Source organism: Nyctereutes procyonoides, unplaced genomic scaffold (assembly GCF_905146905.1).
Source record: "Nyctereutes procyonoides isolate TBG_1078 unplaced genomic scaffold, NYPRO_anot_genome, whole genome shotgun sequence".
NCBI classification, from domain to species: domain Eukaryota; kingdom Metazoa; phylum Chordata; class Mammalia; order Carnivora; family Canidae; genus Nyctereutes; species Nyctereutes procyonoides.
Window position 1 is genome coordinate 58036403 of NW_026575121.1, and position 23074 is coordinate 58059476.

At 45.7% G+C, this 23074-nt stretch overlaps 1 protein-coding gene across 6 annotated transcripts; it reads right to left on the minus strand.

Moving 5' to 3' along the window:
- Nucleotides 1-1160: 1160 nt before the first annotated feature.
- LOC129516324 (uncharacterized) lies at nt 1161-15653 on the minus strand. 6 transcript variants are annotated; one of them, XR_008665746.1, is made up of 5 exons: nt 15562-15653; nt 12979-13046; nt 12779-12878; nt 12125-12229; nt 9802-10174 (listed from the first exon to the last, which is right to left on the minus strand). XR_008665746.1 is itself a non-coding variant. In XM_055335650.1 (3 exons), exons 1-3 carry the CDS (start codon nt 15595-15597, stop codon nt 1191-1193), a joined length of 843 nt encoding a protein of 280 aa, XP_055191625.1. In that variant the 5' UTR covers nt 15598-15623; the 3' UTR covers nt 1161-1190. The 6 variants fall into 6 exon arrangements, 3 of the variants coding, with proteins under 3 accessions (XP_055191625.1, XP_055191624.1, XP_055191626.1); XR_008665744.1 differs by having other exon boundaries at nt 12779-12897; XR_008665745.1 differs by lacking the exon at nt 12779-12878.
- Nucleotides 15654-23074: the final 7421 nt, after the last annotated feature.

A 23074-nucleotide genomic window follows, 5' to 3' on the forward strand; every position in this document is an offset into this window, starting at 1 on the left:
TACTTTCTATTCTTTTTTTCTCCCACATCACAAATGATGCGTATAATACAGATTTCTAAATTGGGACTTACAAACCCTTTTCATAGGCTTTTTTTCCCCTCTCGGTCCTGTGTCAAAGCCCTTGATATAAGGCACTGTCATCAAGAATGTATAGTTAAAAAAAAAAAGAATGTATAGTTTTGGGGCACCTGGGCAGCTCAGTCGGCAAAGCATCTGACTCCTGGTTTCAGCTCAGGTCATGATCTCAGGGTTGTGAGATAGTGTCTGGCTCACACTCGGCGCAGAATCTGCTTGAGATTTTCTGTCTCTGCCTCCCTCTACCCCTCCTCATCCCACTTGCATGAACGTGCTCTCTCTCCCTCTCTCTCTCTCTCAAATGAATGAATGAATAAATAAATACATACATAAGAAGAGAATGTTTGGAATTTGTTTTCCTAGGTGTGAGGTTCACAGTAGCAGATGAGCTCTGACAAGTTTCTGCATCTGCAGCCTTGTCAGCCCTGGAACAGACAGGGCTCGGGTGGTGTTGGGGCAGTGAAGGGAAGCCACCAGCTACAGAAGCTCACACCTGCGGACAGCCATCGTTCATGAAGGTGGCATCTCCTCGTGCCACTTGCTTTTTCTGCTGCTACCCTGTGCGCAAGTTTGGGAGCATACAAATCAAATCACAAACCATCACAGGATGGCTAAGGGCTGATGGCAATAACACTCTCTTCTAGAGGCGGAAGAGATGGAGAAGAAAGGGGCCTTTGTTTCTAGAAGGATCTCAGAAGTTTAGAGAAGTTCTGCTCTGAACAATGAAGGCATCTGGGGTTTTCCATTCGAAGATACAGCTGTGCACACAGTCACTCAGCCATATGATGGAGATACATTCAATTATTTATATCTGCATCAAGAATTTTGTGGAAGGGATCCCTGGGTGGCGCAGCGGTTTGGCGCCTGCCTTTGGCCCAGGGTGTGATCCTGGAGACCCAGGATCGAATCCCACGTCGGGCTCCCGGTGCATGGAGCCTGCTTCTCCCTCTGCCTGTGTCTCTGCCTCTCTCTCTCTCTCTCTCTCTCTCTCTCTCTCTCTCTCTGTGTGACTATCATAAATAAAAAAAAAAAAAGAATTTTGTGGAAAAGCTCTATTTTCAGATTCTCACTGAGCAGATCGCATTTCGTTTTTTGACAGGTTTCTTTATCTATATTTACCACCTCATGCAGCCACCCAGAAACCCAGGTAAGGTGCTTTTAACTGGAAAAGAATATATGGCAGCTGTACTGTGCTTTAGATTTCCTCCCATTGTTTCCTTTGCTGATGGAAGAACTCGTCTTGTAGGGTCTCGTCCTGTGGCAGAGGGCCGCTGAGGCTGCTCCCTGGCGCAGGTGTCACAAGGCAGGCCGTCCCGGCAGGAATCTCTGCATCGGCTCATCCCGCTGCTGCAGACATGCTCATTTAGACAACCCTTATTTCTGGCTACTTTACCACCAAGTATTCAAATCTCCTCCTAACTGGTCAGCCTGCTTTCTTTTCTCACTGGACCATTCCTGCCTGTTCCTACACAGCTGCGGGAGTCAGCTTCTAAAATGCAAACAAGATTATTTTACTCTTTTGCTTAAGAACCTCCCAGGGACCCAGGCTAAGGTACCAGCTTCCATAAATTTGTAAGGTGCAGCCCTCCGGCACCTCCTTAGTCCATCTGTGCACCCCTGCTCCTGCCTTGCACAAGCCACCCTATGCTCTTGCTCCAACCACGCAGAGCTGCCTACAGACTCCAAAGGACATGCTCCTCCCTCTCATCTCATCCCTTCTTCCTCTGCCGCACCTGCTTTGGGTTCAGGAGTGCTCTGTCCCTCTCACTGCAGCCCTGCTCTCTCTCCCCCTGCAGTGAGTGGCTGCCTCGACTGGGTCAGCGACAGGCCAAGGGCAGGCACTCTGCGGTCAGTGGCTCCCCACTGATGGCTGGCAGAGAGGCTGCAGCTTGAGGAGCGAGGTGCAAAAGCCCGGAGCACTCACAGTAGTGGTCCAGGGAGGACCAGCAGGCTGAACAAGCCGGGTGGACCCAACCCTCTGGGGACAGGTGCGGGCAGGCATGAGGGTCTGCTGGGTGCCACGGTGGGTCCCGCTTCCCGCCAGTTCCCGGGATGGGAGCCAGGGTCAGAGGAAGGCCAGAGGGAGACTGTCTCCGCACAGGAGGATTTCAGGCGCATCCGGATCACGAGCTGGGCTGGCGGTCGCTTTGCCCTCAGCTGAGGACGAGAGTCGGGGGTGAAACTGAGGCACACAGGCCTGCAGGCGAAAGTCAGGGACACATGGGCAGAGGCACAGAGATGCCACCGGGGAGGCACGCTCCCAGGGCACCGAGAAGAGGCGCCAACAAGGAGGACGAAAACCGACGGGGGAGAACCGCGTATGGTGAAGAGCGAATCGCAAGTAACCTGGTGTGTGCATGCCATAAATTCGGAGGGCAGGCCATCTGCTGAGAGTTCTCGGGGTGCAGGTGGAACGGGAGCATTTGCTGTGGTCTCTACGTCGCTCAGAAGCTGCTCGGGCCTCTGCCTGATGATATCCGGCTCCTGAGTGCATGCATTCCCCTGGGCACATCCAGGGAAGACACTTTAAGGCTTCCCAAAGATTTTAAAAAATAAACTGTTTTATAAAAACAAGGATGTGTGTGTGTGTGTGTGTGTGTGCGCGCGCTGTAACAAGGGCTTTGTGTGAATAAAATCGCCACAATCTTTCCACCCTTCTCCCCCCTCCCCCCAAAATGAGAAAAGTTTGTATTTGATTGAAAAGGTTGAGCATCTCCAAGTACAACAGCGCAGCTTGGAGACCTTTATGCAAATCCAAGTCTAGTCAGTCACAAATATTTGCAATGAATGATTTCTCATAACTGTAATCCCTATCCTGGGAGGTTTTTCTTTCTCTGAAATACATGCATTGTATCTCAGGAAAAATAAAACATACAACCTACCAAAAATCATCAGACAAGCCTCTAACAATGTATCTCAAGTCAACATGCAGTTTGGGTCAGATCAGATTGTAAAAGTTGCCGTAAAAACTGCTTTCTGGAATTATTTTAAGTACTCACTCTGTGTGTTCCAAACAAAATCAAGATGGTAGACTCAGATGTACATTTCTGGACCTTTGACCTGATGTTTTTAAAGATCTTTGTAAGTTTATTTTGCATGTGTGGAATTTGAAAGCATTGGCTCTCATTGCTGTTGACTTCAAACCATTTCTACAAGCTCTATAAATAGAAAATATTGATGTTTTTAAAAAGGAGTGTTCACTGTCTTGCATTTTCTCCAGTGAAAAGGGAAGTACGGGAGTGTGTTTTTCTATCTACAGACACAGCTGCCCTTCACCTCAGAAGCCAGTTTCGATTCCTTCAAAAGAATCAAACACAAAAGGAATGCATCCAGCTTGTTGAAACAGAAATCTCTTGAAGGTGGCTTCCCATTTATTTCAGAGCCACCCTCTCTTCTTTTCTCTCTCCCCCACCGATGTGGCGATCAACGCCCGTACCGTGCTTTGGAATAATACACGTGGCTCTTAGAGCTTCTGAAAGATCCTGAAGAGCAATGCAGGCTTGGCCTCCCCCAGGAGATCAGAGGGGCCCTCTTCTCTGATAATTGGAGCCTCCCTCAGCCCAGGGGTGCAGGATTCAGTCACTTCCTGAGCAGAGGAGCCTCACTGTCATACTGCTTTGCTTCGGAGCCTCAGGAGGACTTATAAATATGCATTTACAAATGCATCCCTGCAGTGGGGCAGGCATAAATCCCCATAAAGTGTCGCTATGCAGAAAGTAAATTTTACAGTGCTTGCCACCAAGGCCGACGCTCTTCTTTTCCAATTAAAACAATTTAACCTTCTTTCTGAGTCTGAGATTCTCTTTCCCCCTTTTCCATGTGATTTTATGACCTCGAAAATTTCTCCCAGTGACAATTATTTTTTAACCTACATCTCGTCAATGTTCCCCAAATCATTGTCTGTTTACCTACGTCACGTTTCTGCCTTTACATGTAATATTCATTTTAAGACACTATGCGATGCAGGGTTCTCTGCATTATTACTTCCACGTACCGCTGAAAGGCCCCACTCCCTGAAAAGCATTACTAAGGAGTTTCTGTGAGTTGTAGTGATCGATGTGAGGATCATGCCTTTTCTCAACTACGGAGATGAAAGAGATATACAAGATGACATTGCAAATCACATCCACGGCCAAAACAACAAAAAAAGGTAGGGGGAGAAATTAGCCACCGTCCTTCCTCTGTCTCCTCCCAGATGCCCGCCCCTCCCCCACACCGCCATCTGTGCTGGCTCCTACACTAGATTTCTCTATTAACAAAGACCCACCTATTGATTCTGCTTGAATTCACCACCCTGGCTCTCCTCCCTCTCCTTGTGCCCCCAGAAAACACAATTCCTAACGGCGATCCCTTTGTCTGCAGTTATGGTCTGAAAAGCCATGTCCACCCCCTCTTGGGCTAGGTTTCCAATGTCACAGGGTTTCAAATGTTAACTCAGGTTACAAATCAGGAGGAAAATTCAGAGTCTGTCCTTTCCGATTTTTTTCCCAACAGTTTCTAGGACCTACGTAAGAAAGAATTCAACTCAGATTGCACGCCGCCTGGGGAAAATAAGGATGCCCTTCCCAGTGAGTAACCGGGCTAGTTAGAAACACGACTTCATCACACAATCAGCATTTTATTAAAAAATTAATGCCTGTGAAATGAGTTTTTGATACAAAGCTGCCTAGCTGTGACTTTTTTGGTTTTAAAGACATTAATCTCTTCAATAATTCATCTTTTATTTCTTTAGCCTTACTAAATATTAAACAGGTTAAAGTTAAATATTTGAAAACTCAGTACAGCTCGAGTACCTCAAAGAAGGTCCAAGGCAAGGAGCTCCAGTGACACTGTCTCCTACGAGTGGTTCATAAGGTGTAGTGATGGTGCTATTGGTGGCTGTGAGTCAGGGGTTCTCCTTGCTTGGATCTTACCTGTTGGGCAGGAGAGTCATCCACACATGCATCCTTGCCTCTGAGCTGCTGCCAATGTCCCAAAGGGTCACCTGTGATTGACAGCAGAAACAAGGATTCCAAAACAGGGGGAAGACTTGCACCTGTTAGCAGCAGTGGGGCCCACCCAGCTCCAGCAGAGAGGGCCAGTAAAGCCACCCTGACCATGGTCAGTTCTGGCAGCCTGGCCAGGTTATCAGCCCCCCAGCTTTTGTTCACTCACCCCTATCACTTGATGGTCACCACATTCCCTCCCCAATCTGGTTAATCGAGGCAACAGCTGGGTCCTTTTTCCGCTGAATAATCTACATGATTTCACCTGAGTTGATCTGGGTGAAGAGATATAAATTCCTTTCCTATCTGGCCCCCTGATAACACACACCTTTTAATTATTAGCAGTGTTAGTTTCCAGTAGGCTGAGAAATTAATTTTAGAATGCGTGCTTGGGACATAACTTCCAGAATAATATTCCTCGGGTGATTTCTACGCAGGCTATCAACATTGCTGCATCTCTGCGATGTCTTGTTAGGACTGATGACAATTCCTACACTGCCAATGTTTAGAAAACTTTTTTGCGTTGCAAATAGCTCCTGCCTGTTGACGGTGAGATGGGGGTTGCTTTAAAGTAAGTGTGTTTGGTCTGAATGTCCACAATAGCAGAAACCAAAGCTTCTTCTAGATGGCCAACCAGAAGCCTCACCCCAAACCCAGAAAACCCCATCTCCTGTTCAAAACAAACACTGGAGAGCAAATCCCTGAAGGTCAAACCGTGCTGTGCTGGCAGTTCTGAATCCAGCCCCAGATGATATTTCCACCAACTAGAAGAGAGTAAACTTGACCATATCTAAATTCGACCTTCTGATTAGTGAGCATCCATAAACAAGCTGGTAGCATCATCCCCGGGGAAACAGGTGGAAGGGGAGTATGACTCTGTGAAGAGTGTAGGTACTCAGACAGCAGGGGTGGTGCTGACTCTTCCCGGGCTTCCCTCCTGCTATGCCCTTCCTCCTCATCCCCAGAGCTCCATCAGCTCTGCAGCACAAAGACTTTTGATGCTCTATCAAATAGAGGCTTCTGATGATGGCAACAGAGCTTTTCAGGAGGTGGAGAAAGCTGTAGGCGCATACTGGACTGGAAACACAATGAAAATGCTAATAGGGGACTCAGATCCCACTTTCATGTTTTATTAATGACATCTGCACCATATTTGTAAAATAATTTGCATAATATGTTAATTCTCCAAAAGAGGGGGAATGGGAGCTCATAATAGCATAAGAAATCGGCACTTTCCCCCACGATGCCAGAGCTCCATAATGCTTCAGACTGTTTTTTTTTTTTTAATAGAGATCCTTATTGGGCTTAGGTTACATTTAAAAGCCAGTCAAGATTAAAATTTTAAATCTACTTTTGGGGATACAGACTCATTAGTAAATGTTCATCATGGCTTCAGACCTTGCATAATAGTTTTGTTTTAAAGATGTAAGGAAAGATTCAGCAGCAGCTGAGCCACACAGGGAAATGAGATGCAGGAGTGCTAGTTGCTGACAAAGGCACTGGGAGTCTGGTCTCGATACTGACAGGAGGCTTCCCGGAGTGCCACTCATGGTATCCGTCAATGTCCTACCCTGGCACTTCTTTTCATAGCACATGGAAATGCCACACTACGACTCTTTTCGCAAGTGGAGGGATTTGTCAGAATTGTTCTAGAACTTTCTAAGGAGACAATGAAAATACCTGGCAGAGGAACCAGTTTAAGGAAAAAGACTTGAGGGAGCAAAGTGCCCTCTGGCACAATGATAAAGCCATAGAGATGCTGAGGGACGCTTGAGTAACACCAGTGCGGCTTTTAGTTTAAAGATGCTGGGTTGCGACTCTTCTGACAGTCCCCTGTGCACAATTGAGCTTTGCCTTTTCAAAGTATAACAAGTTAGTCTTTATTAACGCTAAGGAGTGCTGGTCCCATAAGTACACCCGCTTCAAGGTTTTTAAAAAATAAAATTTGAATTTCCCTTGTTCTCAGTCCATCGAAGCTTTGTAAGTTAGCAAAGTTCACTTGCAGATCATGGTGCAACTTGCAAGCCAGAGTCCTAGGTGGAATCGTGGTGATCTGAAACCTTTTTATAGAGGAGGCTTTCACAAACACATTCCTCAGACCCAGAAACGCTTAGTCACTGGAAAAATCTCGGCATATTTCCCTCTGCATCCACTGCTGTAAACTGATGAGGATCAAACAGACCACTGGAGATCCCTCTCTTTTTGCCATTGGATTCTGGAAAATGCTACTTACAGAAACAAGGCAGTATTTAAAAGTGGCCACACATGTAGTCGAGACAACCAAATACTCTAAGAAGGTACAGAAAAAAAAAAAAGAAAAAGAATTTTAATGCATTGCCTACTTCCTCCTCTATTTCAGGAGGAAATAGATGGCCATCTAGCTCTTGGGAGGAAAGGTTGGATTTTTCAGTGTTGGTCTGAACAAAAACACTTGCCACATAGTAACTTGGAGAGATTTGCCAAATTGCCCCAAGTACAGAACTTCTCACTTCCCCTTCAACGTCAAGTGGATTTCAAGCTCTTTTCGGGCCTTGGGTATTCTAGTCATTGAATGAGGTTATACACACCTGTTAGTAAACGTCACTCATTCCTTTCTTCGTTCATGTAATGGCTCCTCTGGGCACAGGTACCATGCTCTGGGACAGGACTGGTGTCTGAGAGGGCTCCTCCCTGAAGGTTGGGGAAGTGCATTTCTCTCTACGCCCTATTTCTCAGAGGCTTAATTGCTAAGTGAGCCTTGCCTTTGACAACCTGATTTCTTCCTATAAAAATGGGGAAATGAAATGGGATTCTCGGTATTTTGGCACCGTTTCTGTGAGGGATAAGTGTCTAGATGAACGTTGTCTGGGTTTATCTGCGTACTGAAACACTGTAAACTTACCAAGAGAGCAACTGACCGTGGAACCAAGAAGCTACGGTAAAAACTGTGGGACCCCTAGCAGTTCTTTCAACAACAGAACAAAATCCTCCCCTGGAAATTTCAACAGACTTATAGGTTCGGTTCTTCTCCCTCCCTGATAATTCCCCCCAAACAGACCGAAGACTGACACTAACATCAGTTCTGGTGGAAGGCTGTGTATTCATGCAAGCTCAGCCTTGGCATTGGAGACCCCAATGATTGTGTGTCTCCCCAAATTCACAAGCTGGAATTTTAACCCTTGAGATGATGGTATTAAGAGGTGAGGCCTTTGGGAGATGATCAAGTCATTAGGGCAGAGACCTCCTAGTTGGGATTAGTGTCCTTATAAAAGAGACCCCACGGGCCTCCCTTACCCCTTCCACCATGTGAGGACATGGCAAGACGTCTGTGGCCAGAAGAGACCCTGTACCCGCCCATCCTGGCACCCCGATCTCAAATTTCCAGCACCCAGGCCTGCAAGCAGTAAATTTCTGCTGTTTATAAGCCACCCTGCCTGTGGCATTTAGTTACAGCAGCCCAAACAGACTCAGACACTAACAAACTGCTAAATAAAATGCAATCTGTCTTCTACCTTGACAAATAAATCTGATTACAAAATAAATTAAAAGTGAGTAGGTCTAGCTGTTCTGACGATGGGGTAGACATGTTTGGGTTGGTAGTCACATGCAAAATTAATAAATTCTTATGTATTTATTTCATACAATTTTCTTTGCCTTTATTTGGAAAAAAACCCCACTAATTATGGTACTATAATGAAGAATTTCCCTCATGATAGTCGTGCAAAATACAAACCATAAATTAATGAGTGGCAAGAGAGTAGTACCAGAATATTCAAGCAAGCCGAGAAATATTTTTAGAAATGTCATTAAACACTTATTAACTGCTTTTATTAAAATAATGTCAATATCCACCGAGTTCCATGTAAAAAAATGAGAATCATGTTCCAATCGTTTAACATCTAGGCCTGCATAGATACAGATTTAAGAGTAATTTGACTTATTTTATGCTGCATAATGTTCCTCTATACATCTTATCCAACCATTGTGACATCTGTTACTAATCCACAAATACCTTTGAAACAAAAATTGGTACATGAAGAGAAACAAGGTATGGAACCTCCACATTACTGGGGAATGATACTTCATTATCCAAGAGTCTGTTGCATTTGTGCTCTCCGAGAAGAAGGATTTGACAAGCTAATTAATTTGTCTTTTCTTTTACCTCAGTCTTTCTGCCTCAAATCCCCTCTGTGCCGAGAAGCAGCCTCTACCGTCTGTGCAGGCGGCACCAACACAAACCTTTGTGCCTTTAGCTGCCTTATATGTCAAGGATGTAGCAGTGGATGGAAAGATGGAGTTTCTGGGAATTGCACCATGCCATGTGATGAGCCACGGAGGGTTCTGGATCACACTGAGACCACGCTGACAGCCATGGTAGCTGAACTAGAGCTCGGCACCCAGCAAACCAAGGTAGGGGCTCTTTGGACGACTGGCCGGTCATACCATTATGTGCCAGCTGATCACATGTTTGCCTGGCACCTGGAAGGCCCTCCAAATATTTATTAAGTGGGTGGATGAAAGAATGATGAAGGCAGAGTAAATGAAGGGAGAGCTGTGTTTGCCATAAAGGTAGTCAGATGTGTTGACAATTTTGTGACACACAAGGGGACGCGCATTGGAAGTTGGGTATAACTGGAGAGAAAGAGGCATCCCATATTCCAAAGAAGGCACGCTTTCCTCTCTGGACCTGACCACCCCGCCCTTTTTCCATATGAAGTGGCAGTGTCCTAAGCCCCCCCCCCCCCCCCCCCCCCCCCCGGGCTCCTCCTGGCCTGGGCCCCTGCTGCAGCAGGAGTACTGACCTATTACCACAATGGCCAGCTTTTAAAGATCTGCTTAACAGTGTGAGGCTTTGCTTCTGAAATCTCCATGCTTCCTTCGCAAACCCAAAGAGAAATACCAGAATCAGGCCAGAAAGTGAGGCTGTCCTTTTGGTATTTCCACACCCCGCTGATAACAGGAAGCCAGCACAGTAGTCAGTCTGCCTGCACGAACCAGTCGCCTCCCACTGGAGCTGTCCTGGGCAGCACAGGTAGCTAGGGCCTCTGCACATCACTGTTACCCTGGGGGGACTGGGAGGCGACAGGTGGGTGCAGCAGACAGAAGGCGAAGAAGCTCAGGAAACCAGAATTGATCTGTAAATAGAAGAGAAACACTAATATTCGGGCGTGACCAGCAGGGATTTCAGAGGAGCTGTGTGTAGATCTGTGTGGTGTGAGCTTCCCTGCCTCCACTGCTTGGTCTGAAGCTCCATAAGGAAAGAAACCCAAGGTTATTCATCCTTGAATTCTCAGGGGTTTGTACAGTGCCTGGAAAACAGGGAGCACGCCGAAGGAAGTGCTGGCTGTTCACAGAATCTCTGCAGCCTACGAATCCCTCCTGCTACAAATTCCACATTCAGCTCTCAGGACACCCACCATGGCCCAGGGCTCCAGTTTCATACCACCACCCCCTCCTCTTTTTATACCAAACAGAATTTGGGGAAGACTCATTTAGTGAGGCTCATCTCTCCCAGACACTGGTGCTATAACATAGGCTGGGCTCGGGCACCTGGATTTTGATTATTTTTGGCAGAGGGGCGGGAGATACAGCCTTACATTAAAGTCTTTAAGCCAGAATTTGAAACAGAACCAGCCCAGAGTTTTATTATCGTGGACCAGGGATGGTTAGAAAAGACAAATGTCCTATTTTTTATTTTCAGAAGGATGGGCTGACCATTCACCACATCAAAGCAATGCTAGCTGCTAGGGGTTCTCCCCCATTCACTGATAAACGTCCCCAAACCCCACAGACCGAGTTATTTCCTGGGGCCTTGTGTGCTGTTAGATCTTCCATCCATCTCTGAGCCCAAGCACTTTATGCAGAGTTAAAATACAGCAGTTGCTCAATAAATGCACAGAGAAAAAAGCAATGAAACAAAGGAGGAAAGTGGATGAATGGGAATCAGGGATGAATGGAGAGGGTCTGCCCCCTCCCCGGCCTGAGCCATCTCTGAGCACCAGCTCGGAGACTTTCTTCAAGCTCTGAGCTTTAGGGGCATAGTTATCAAATTTCAGAGCATCTGTGACTACCGGAGAGCATGTTAAACCACATACCCCCGAGTCCAGATCCGGCAGGTTTGGCGTGGGGTCCAGGAGTCTGCCCTCCTCACAGGACTCCGGTCCCAGTGAAGGAAGTGGCCCAGGGACTGACAGGGACAGAATCGCTGCTCTGTGGCAGGGGACCCTGAGCTCCCAACTGCACAGAGGTTCACACTCTGGGGCAGAGCCCACACTGCTTTCTGAGAAGGACAATGGCTTTGCCTTCAGCTGCCCCTACAGCCCGCCTCTGTGCCAAGTGGGGTAGCCTTCCCATCAGGTTTCCTAATTTTTTAAGGGAAGAATTAACTCTATCCCTGCTTATCTGGCCACCAGGGTTTAGGCGTCGGTCCCCAACCATCAATTAAGGCCATCTGCTTCCACACTAACCATTGTCATTGTTATCTCCTGCGGCCCAGCTGCCTGCCAAAGCCTGCTTTCCATGAAATAATATTGAGGAAGATAATCTAAGGGATGCTTTAATGCAGGTATGCCAACTTCTGTCTCTGGGCCCAATGAATGACTAGATACAATAAACATTTTAGTGAAATTATACTTCACATTAGGTCTGATTTTTATTGAATTGTACCTCAATATTATGTCAAGCTCTATGTAAATGAAACATATTTATGCATTTGTGGTGAAAGCGGATGTGGTAAGGCTGTCCAATGTTGTGTCTGAATCTTGCAGACCAAGAGCAGGGCATGAGGAGAGTGGTCCTCCCTTCTCAGAATTGCTGGGTGCTCCCACCTCTCTCCGGGTAGGTTGAGCAGCGCTCAAAATCTGGGTTTAATTTATGCACTTCAAGGGGCACCTGGGTGACTCGGTGGTTGAGTGTCTGCCTTTGGCTCAGGTCGTGATCCTGGGGTCCTGGGATCGAGTTCCACATCGGGCTCCCTGCTTCTCCCTCTGCCTGCGTCTCTGCCTCTCTCTGTGTGTCTCTCATGTATAAATAAATAAAATCTAAACAACAACAAAACAAATTATGCACTTCACTGCTTAGCTTACTTGGTTTCCTAGGTGCTGAATTTTTCATATGGTGTTTGTTTGCTTGTTTTCTTCTGTTTTGTTTGCAAGATGCCTTAACTCCTTTTTGGAGAAAGATACACATTCCTGAAAAGTCAAAGTGTTAGTGTGATCAATGACAAAATCATTCAGTGTCACCTTATTATCAATTATTAATATGACACATCAGACAAGGAACTAGTCATCCTTGGTAACCAGGAACAAGCCTTGGGCATGGGCCCCGAGGCACACCAGGGTGGCCCAGAAGATGAGGCCACTGCCATGCTTGTCCTGTTTCCATCCACCTACCCCTCCCATTCCTCTTGTCAGAAGGGGCCTGGCAGGTCCTTCTGCAGGAATCTCGTGTTTTTATCCTCAGGAGAGTTCTGAGCTGCCCTCTGGCAACCTCTTCCCACCTCACCCATATTAGGTTTCAGCTGCCTCTAGGCTCATGGCTCCCAATGTAGACTCCCAGACGCAGAATTCTGCTAGTTCTGGAACCTGTCAGAACCAAATGCTATGCTGCTGCAGTGAAAGTCTTGGGTGAATATTAGACAAGTCGAGAGCATGAGACTGCATCTGGAGGGTTGCCTGTTCTCAAGGAGGATGAACCAGCAGTTCTCAGGGAAGATGAACAAGCAGAAGTTGCAGTCATACCTGTGTGCCTTACATTGAAAGCTCTATTCTGTAATCTGGATGGTCTAGATGCTCTTTCCTTTGTAGATCCTGGGTTATGGCTCTAGCCCACAGTTTCGACCTGTGACTCAAAAAAATCCCTTTCATGGACAAATAAGTTGCAAAGCCCCTTGTCTTCTAAGGCACCGGACAGAAACGATCTATGAGGGACGTATGTTTACCTGTAACATACAGAGTCTGGAGTCTTGTGTGTTCCTCATCATAGGTTGCACTGTTGTTTCATGTCCCACTAGGACGGGAAGAACATGAGACAAGGCTTTCATCTCATTTCAAATTTTGGATTTCTATTCATTGAGGTTTTCAGTATTTTATAATGGACATGCAATAAACTGCATATCTTACAAGTATACAGTTCCACTTGTCACATGCATGTTTATCTGTGAAGCCATCACCACTATTGAGAAAACGAACTCATCCATCTTGAGGTGCCTCCTCATGTCCCTTTGTGATTCCTCCCTGACATCCTTCCCCTCCACCTCCACCTTCATCTTCTCTCCAGGGAGTTGCCGATCTGATTTCTATCTCTGTGGGTCCATTTCCTAGCACTTTATTTAGGTGGAATTGTACAGGTTCCACTTTCTACCTGACTTCTTCCTTGTAGCTTAGTTACATTAAGATTCATCTATTTGTAGTGTACATCACCTGTTCATTTACTTATTGCTAAGTGATGGCCCATTGTGTGAATAGACCATTGTTTTGAATAGACCCTTCATCTTTGATGGGGTTTTGGGTTATTTCTACATTTTGGCAATTACAAAGTCACTTGCTATAGAGAGTCATGTATAGGGATGACTGGGTGCCTCAGCAGTTGAGCATCTGCTTTGGCTCAGGGCGTGGTCCCAGGGTCCTGGGATCGAGTCCCTCATCGGGCTCCTTGCAGGGAGCCTGCTTCTCCCTCTGCCGGTGTCTCTGCCACTCTCTGTGTCTCTCATGAATGAATGAATGAATGAATGAATGAATGAATAAATAAATAAATAAATAAATAAATAAATAAATAAAATCTTAAAAAAAAAGAGTCATGTACATTCCCTAGGTGTAAATGTGCTTTTATTTCTTTTATTTTATGGCCAAAAATACAGTCTATCTTGGCAGATATTCTACATGTGTTTGAAAACACCTTGTACTCTGCTTGGTCCATAATTGCTAGTTAGGTCAAGTTGGTTGGCAGTATTGTTCAAATCTTCTACATTCTTGCCAATTTTCTCCTTTTGTTGATTATTGAGAGAGAGATATTGAAATCTCAGGCTATGGACTTTTCTGTTTTTTCTTGCAGAACGATCAGCTCTTGTTTTGTGTATTCATAAGTTCTCTTTGGTACATAAACTATTAGGATTGTTGTATTCTCTTGGTGGATCGATTCCTTTATCATTATCAAATGAGCTTTCTTCTCTTTTAAGGTTTTGGTTGACTAAAATATTGAGGGTTTTCACTGCCCGATCATGCCATAGGACTAATAGCTAAGTTAAATGTGATTAGGGTGATGGCAGCCTGGCCATCAGTGCCCAGCAGATGCATAGGAATTTCAGGGATGTTACAATGTAGAACATCACAGTGATCAATGTGTTCTTAGAACTGATGATCTATAGACATTATAGCAGGTTGTGAAATTGATTACTTTTAATGGAAACCTTCCAGGAATATTCTCTGGCAAGTCTTTCATTCACCTTGGGTTACCATCTATTTCAACAGTGTATATTCTTTTGAGCTGCCCTACAGAGTGACATGGGAAATGCAAAATGTCGGTGTGGGCACGCTGTGTTAAGGATGGAGAGTGCTGTTTGTGCTTCTCCCTGAAGGGACAGTGACTAAGTGCCGGGCTCTGGCTGCCCTCCCCACATGGAGGCTCTCCTGCCCATGCCAACCTAGATAGCTCTGCGTTTATTTTGATAAAGGTTCCCTTCCTCTCATAATTCTGTCTACCTCCTGGCCAACTCTGCATGGAGACCCCACAGCACTGCACATGGAAGATGTCCCAAATTGAAATCATTATCTTTCCCTTGGTCTGCTCCCCTGTGTTGAGATGCTCATTCTCAGGTGATCAGGAGAGCGTGGATATGATCACATACATGTGTGTGCACACGTATACACACACGCACACGCACACGCACACGCACATACAACTCATTCATTTGGTCCTGGATGCTCTTCCCCAAGCTCCCCCATGAGGCTCCTCTTCCAAGTCTCTCATCCCCCTCCCCTCTCCTTTCTCACATAACACCTTCACTCTGGGCCCCCCTAAAATTCTCGTTATGCCTCCGGCATGCATTGCCTTTCCATTGAGTTGTGCCACGAATACACTTAACTTTTAAATTCACATCTAGAGAATGACTTCTCAGCTGCTATGACAGGACTCAATCTGTTGCCCTCAGCAGAGATTCCCCCACAGTCCCAGGGCAGAGTTAGCCATGCCCTTTGAGCTGGGCCTGCTCTCCGCTTGCACCTGCAGTGAGGTGCACGCTGCGCATCTGGCGCTTTCTGCGGGCTCTATTCTAAGGAAACAGACCCTGTTCTATTAACGACCCTCTCTCTCCCCTCCGCCATCCACCTCCACATGTCAACTGGAAAATGCAGGTGAGAGGGCTTTCTCCCCTAGCTGCCACTCCTTATGGATCCTGTACAGTCCTCAATCTCTTCAATCCTTGTCCATCCTGCCGGGTGCATCCCCCCTGCCCCCTCCGCTCCTGCAGCTCTGAGGCAGCCTGCTGGTGGCTGGTGCCCAGGTCTACACGGCTCTGGCCACTCACCTTTGTGGTGTCATGCATGCCCTCACTCTTCCTCATGACAGGTACGTGCTTCAGCTATGCACACTCAATGCTGCCTTGGGTGTGTGCCTGTAGTTCTCAGGTTATCTTATTAACTCTCCATATAATGGGAGGGAATATTTATCTACCCTTTGGAAGAGCATTATTTCTGGGAAATAAGCCTGGATTCCTGGCAGAGTGTAACCAGGAGGACCATTGCCCTGTAAACAAAATCACATCCGTGCCACGCCTAAACGGTGCGTTCGAAAGGACCGTGTGCCTGCAAGCCAGCCAGGGCCGGGGTAGGGCACGAGCATTCCACAAATGCTTGCTGGGCCCCTGGCCCCTGCTCTGTCTCTAGAACATTCTAGCTCCTCAACAGTATGAAGCGAAAGCAATCATTTCCCTCCCTGTGCCTACGCGGGTAGAGCAAGACAAAATGAGAAACTAGTAAAAGTAACTTTGAAAACTCAGCATGTATAGGACTAAGATTGCATTTCCATGACCTTGACATTTAATTACAGCCATGCATGAGCATGAGAAGCAACATCAATCAACTATTTTGTAAATCAGTAAAAAAGAAAAGAAAAAAAAATTACAGGCAGTCAAAAGAGAGATTTCATTCTTTTATATACTTCTCTTCATTCAGTCCTGGTCAGAAACCAGTCCGTTTCTCCGCAAGAGGAAAGGAATATAGAGCTTGACTCAGGGATTTCCAAAACAATTGAAGTGCTATGGTGTCTTTCTTATGTATTATCCAAAAGTGGGAAACTTTTATTAATCTGCTCATTTTAAAACTCAGGAAAATCTTCCTGGTTTTGCTTGCAGAATAATTTGCCTAATGCTTAAGCTGATATTTTATTTTTACTTCAACAGGTCCTCTCAGACGTTTTCAAAGTCAGCAGCTCTTACAAACGGACAAGTATCTCCCAGGCACGGTGTGTGTATAGATAGAAACTGCAGTCTTTAAGCTTACTCCCCAGATCATAATATTAAAGATAAAATTTAAGTAGTAGACTTAAAAGTAAGTAGACTTTAAAGAAAAGTAGACTTTAAAGAAGTCTAAACAAGTATGTCTACATTCTAAGTAGTCATATACATTTTATGCAGATGCCCAAAGCTTTCCCAATACATACATATGTTAACGCCCTGAAAAGAAAGAAAGAATTTGAATGTATTGTCTCAAAGTAAAGTATTTGGATTTTTAAATTTAATATAGTTTGCTTTCCCATTCAAAAGAGCATTACCATCTTCCAGTAAAGAAAGTAATACAATTCAGAGGATTTCTTTCAACTACATAATTTTCAATAATTCATAGTGCCTTAGGATTTATTTTAAAAGAAGCAAAGTCATCACCAGATTGCTTACATTAATTCCTGTAAAGCCACATTCAAAATTCGTTTTGGGCCTCTGACAAAGGCTTTTATATTAAGCTTTTATATTAAGGATGCTTTTTTTTCATTTATTAAATTCACTTATGTGAGAGTTAACAAAAGCTGTTTACTTGAAGATTTAAACAGGCTATATAATGTTTTCAGTGTGTGGAAAAATGCATGTTATCTTTGCCTTGCACTTATTAAAAGAAAAAAAAAGGACAGACTTTACAGCTGTTCTGCTCCCCCTTAGACATTTCTAGTTTATTTCTGGTCCCCATTGCCCATCTGTGCCCCCAAAACCAATGTAGATGTTTTAAAAAACAGGTTCTGCTCTAACAAAACAAGAGTTTATGATTCACTTTCAGACTTTGTTCTTTCAACCCACTTGTTTGTCCAGGAAAACAGATTTTCAAGACTTTGCACACACAGCAGGATCTTTGTGCCCCTGTTTCTACTCTTCCCGTTGCTCGGATGACACGACTTTTTGGCTCATAAAGCATGCATGCAAGATAAGTGGAGAAAAACACGATAATCTTGTGAGGGTTTTTCCCCAGTGATGCACCATCCCTAGCCCAGGGAAAGGGCAGGGTTGCAAAATGACCCAGCGACAAGGAACCCGAATGCTTCAAATCCCCCAGTCCATGGGCTGCTGAATGTCTGACACACCCAGACCTGCCACTGTGTTACACTGTGGTACATGTATCTAAGCTGTGTTGTGTTCTTTTGCTCTTTTCTCCTATTTTGTTATTTTGCCTCTGTTCCATCCCCTGGTGCTGGCTTCCTGCTTGGCATCTTCACCTTCTGCTACATTTGGTTAAAATGATGGTCCTCCCATCAACCAGCCTGCCACCTACTCTGAGGTCTCAAGGCAGGTGGTTACGCCTTTAAGATCAATTACAAAAAAACCTTCCTGCATTTCTACTTGGAGGAAAACAGCCAGCATGGAGGGCGGAGGGCTTGCCATTCAAATCAGCTGGAGGTAGAAGGTGCTGTCTTGCATTTCTAAGCAGGAGGGTAGAGATAAGAGCCAGTAAAGTTTAAACACCTCTCCTTTTAAAGACAAGGCAGCTATTGCCGATGAGTGATAAGTACAGGACACCAAGGTCCTACTGTGTCATTGGGCTCGGCGAGGCCTCGAGGTGCGCCAACATGGTGGGGAGCTGTGGCTGTCACTCTGCCACCATGCAGACCTATCTGCTGTCACGTGATAGCACCCACAGGCTCTGGTCTCCTGGGGTCAGCCAACCACCCGGGAAGGAAACATTAAGCCCAACATCTGTCTGGAAAGGCAGCTTTGACCCTTGTTAGATGAGAGAAGGAAACAAAAAAACTCACAAATGCATCTGACTCATGCTTTGCGTTGGGAGGTCCCTCCCAGGACAATGCCGGTGCAGACCAGGGAGTGTGTGCTGAGGGTGCGGGCCTGGGCCTGGCCTGCTCTGAGCTCACAGCCTCCTCCATGGCCTTCAGGACTCATCTGCAGGGGGATGCAGGTCCCTGCGGGCAAAGCCGGAACAGCTGTCAGATGATGGGGTCTGGCTTCCTGCCACCTCCCCCTGAGATATAACTACAGGCAAGGCCCTGACCACTTGGAACCTCAGAGTCCTCTTTGGGCAGGCTGGCTTGGCTTCCCTTATGGGATTGTTCAAGGGGTGGACACAAAAGCACTTGATGAAACTCCAAAAAGACTGCATGTGGCTTTCCCACTCTTTGCAGTTCCATTTCTTCTAGATCTTTCTGTAGCTGCCGCTGACCCCCTCCAGCTCCTTTTCCCTGACTGTCTGCTCTATCCTTACCAGTAATTCCTTTGTTGACTTCAGTGACTCCCTTTATCAGCTTTCCCTCCTCTGTCCCCATTTCTGTGCTCTCTATACCAGTGGGTTCAGAAAAGGTCAACAAAAGCCTACCAGCCTGTCATCCTCTCATTGCCAAGAGAAGGACAGCTAGAGCCATGTTCCTATAAATTAGAAATGGTTCCAACAGAGGCCCGATTCTGTGTGCTGGAAAATGAAGGACAAGGCTGTACGTCTTCGATACCTTGGCTCATGGATGAGAGAATCATGTACAATTTTCTGCAAAAGCCTAAAATAAGTTTATCCTAAGAAGGTAGATTCATTTTTTAACACACAGACCAACTACAGAAGAAGTGTATGTGTGCCCATGTATGTGAAAATTATTTTCTATATACTACTATTGACCAAGAAAATACTTGCAGGCTGAAGTGGTATCAGAAAACATAATTCAGAAATTATTTTTCATCTTATTAGAATAAGAGTGGAAAAAAGAGGTAATGGGGAAGAGAAATGTGAGAGATGGGGAGACGGGGATGGGGAAGAGAAAGGGGAGAGAAAAAGAAATCTACCTAAATGTAAACACTTGGCGCATACTGTAGGACACTAGTTCCCAAAATTCCGTTTGTAAAAAAATGTTCCCAGGAAAGTTTTATGACGTCAGTTTTAAATCCAGGTCCTCGGCCCCACCCCATAGATTCTGATCTGGGCAGTGGGCTGGTGTGGGCTGTTGTTCTGCTCCCATGCACCCCAAGGCACCTGTCTACATTCAGACTTCCAGGTTAGTGAAATTGTCCCCAAATCCCCAAAATTCATGTTACATGCCTTCAGGGGGCTTGGAAAATAAGGATATCGGGTATTGGATGGGGTCCAGGCATCGGTCCTTGTAAAATCCTCCTGGATGATCCCCAGACTCGACCGATGTCTAGAGTGATGGTCTGAAGGGTACTCACTTTAGGCTAAGAAAATCAGGTTATAATCCCAGCTCCCATACCCAGTTGCGTGACTTTGAGCACATGATTAACAGACCACCCCCAGGGCCTCTGCATTCACCTCTGGAAATTAGGGGATGCTCGTTTCCACCCCAGTGATCAGGGCAGTGGCTCCCAACCTCGGCTAAATAACTCAGTCATGTGGGAGGTTTGAACAAGGTCAGCGCCTCCCCGCCCCGGACCAAATCCGAATGTGCGGCAGCAAATGCAAGCTTGGGTGTCTGGGGAAGCTTCCCAGAGGACCTTGTGCCTCAGGACCCGGGGCCTGGAGATTCGGGGAGATAATAGTGCCTATATTGATGTTCTACTACGAATAAGGGAACTCATAGCTGATACACACAGTGTTCTCACTAGGTGGGGGGGCACCGCTACTGGCACGCGATGATTTTGTCCATCCTTAGCACCTCCACCAGGTAGATTCTGCACTTTTGCAGGCATCTCCCCCAGCTACTGGCTGCTGAGTAAGTGTTCCCTTCCCTGGTGCAGACAGAAAAAGGGGCCAAGTGGGTCCAAGAAAGACATGCCCTCTGGTTCCCCGGCAGCCATGCCCAGCGATTTGCACGTGGCTGGGACCGGCTGGCATTTGCTGGCAGTTGCAGAACTGGTGCCTGCAGGTGAGGGATCATCTATTGGAAGCAGGCAAGCATCCAAGTGGAACAGAATATTCAGGAGAGAGACAAACAAAGGGTTTTCTTGGGTTTCTGACAAGACAGGAGAAACTCTAAAGATTGCATTTGACATCTGTTAGCAAAAACTTTGGTTACAACTTGTTGCCACTTTTTGTATCTTGGATTGAGGAGTTGGTGCTGCAGCATCTCAGATTCTCCTCTTGGTCTTTGTTTGTTTGTTTGTTTGTTTGTTTGTTTTAAGATTCTATTTATTTATTCATGAGAGATACAGGGAGAGGCAGAGTCATAGGCAGAAGGAGAAGCAGGCTCCACGCAGGGAGTCGGATGCAGGACTCGATCCCGGGACCCCAGGATCACACCCTGGACAGAAAGCAGGCACCAAACCCTCGAGCCACTCAGGCGTTCTTCCTCTTGGTCTTTGAACTCCCACCTGTTCTCTTCCCAAGGAAGTTCCTGGCACCCATGCTCTCAATCTTTCCATCTATGAAATGGAAATTTCTTTGGTATCCATCTGACCTGAGAGTCCATGTGATATGAGCAATCATATAACATGCTGAGTGAAAAATCTCTAAAATGGCATGTGAGGTCCTAAGGATTTCTCCCACTAGGGTTATCTAATTTTTTAAAAAAGGAAAAGACAAAAGGTGTGCTTTCTCCACACCTCTCACGGGAAGACCATGCTTTCTGTGTCTATTTCTACAAAAACAGTTTCATGTGAGTTTTATGGTTGTTACCCACTATAATAATTAAGTAACAAAAAACAATGTAGAAGATTATTTTCCCTGAGAATCAGAACGGTGATAATGAAACAAGGCCAGTAATCTTACTTTAATGAAATGGGGAATCCAACCTACTACATCAGAGAAGGCAATAAAATCTCTTCCCATATCAATAAAACTCAGTTATTTATGTTTATATTATGTAAAGCAGTATGTCCTGCTCCTTGAAGAAGACAGAGCCTGCCCGATGGTGATTTTTTCAGGAGCATCTTATAGCCGACTGCAAATCTGATTGGTGAATGAAGAGGTCTGTTTATGAAAAGTCTCTTCATCACACCACTAGGTTGCCTCTGTGGCATTTTCGATGGTAAGACAATTTGCACAGCCAGTGCATGCTTACAGGAAATTAGGGAAATGAAATGGTAGAGCTTAATGCATAAAGGCAAGAAATTGGTGTAAAATTTGTGGGCGCTCTAGCCACACTTTCTAGTAATCCTTCCAACTGTGGATTTCATCTAGAAAGCCTTTATTTTGAAACCAATTTAAAAAGTCAATAATCATTAATTATGCAGAGACATTTGTGTACTTCTTGCTTTGTACTTTATTTCAAAGTAGGCTTTCCCTGTTTTGTCTGTTTGTTTGCCACATCTATAGGGAATAGGATGATGTAGAAACCAATTACACCATATTCCCAAACACTGATGGTTTCCCCTGCCTTCCCCATAGAGGTGACATGACACCAAAGCAAAAACTGCTACTTCTCCTTTGGGCCCTTGAAGAAGTGATGAAGAGCCAGCTCGCCAGCTGCAGAGTTCTGCTCGGCTGCCCCACCTGCCGTGTCCAGGACAGCCTCTCTGCTGCTGGTTACCCCACACATCAGCCCCCGGGGGGCAAGCCCTGCCACCGGCTGCCGGCTCCTCCGTGTTGAAACCATTTGACATTGGGCCTCTTCCCCCCTTGACATTCTGACACACAGACAATGGCCTGTAATTTTTCCTATGCTTCTTTTACTGAGCTTCTCCCTGCCCCTCTGGATTTGGACTGGTTTTTTGCTGGACAAGGTGACCCTTTTTGAAGGGCATGTCCCAAGGGAGCACATAGTGACCTCATCCTGGCCAGGACACACCAGGTACAGAATACAACTTCTTGGTACTTGGCCTTTGGAGTCACTCATTCATTACGCAAAGTCTTTATCTTTGTGCACATCCTGGAACAATACTCTTAAATAAATATTCTCCGAGGCATTTTACTCCATGGCTATTTACTTTGCATTTCCATGATCTCAATGGAACACAGAAAGGGAGGAGATAGAAGGCTTGGCAAACAATAATTTGCCACCATCTACGCACAAGGGGACAACTGTGAGAGACATTGTTTTGTTTTAAAAGAAAGACACGTCATTGACTTGACATCATGCATCTGTGTGTGGACCAGAGTCACTTAGGAAATTCCACTTGCCACAGCCTGCTGGATAACCTCTGTCCCGGGAGAATGGGGCCACGTGACTTCGGAGTGAGATGGGCCTTGCAGCCCCACACCTCAGCCCCGAGATCTTGGGCAAGCCCTTGAGATTTTGAGTCTCAGTTGCATTCTTCCATTGAGCACCCATTAGGTCTCCCACCTTCTCCTGGGGACACTTTCTAGGTTTAAAATCAGATACTGCCCCCTGACTGTACAGAAGTCTGAATATTCAAGGGAAGCGATACAAAGGCATGGATTAGCAGCCCACCCACTTTTAAAGTGATCACCCTGACACTATGGGCCATGATGATTAGCATCATCGTCACTGTATTATTTTTATTATCAGATTTTTTAAAGCCTCGTGAGATTAAAAATTATTTTTGAAAGGTCTTCAAGTCCACAAAGGAAAAAGAGAATCAAACTTTACTTTAGACGCACCCACATTTGTCAATGAAACCTTGGCTGCTCTGTTTACCTACCTCTTCCTCCTTCTCATCCTTTTCAATTAACTACGAACACAAAGATCTGCCCTCAACAAATAAACACAGA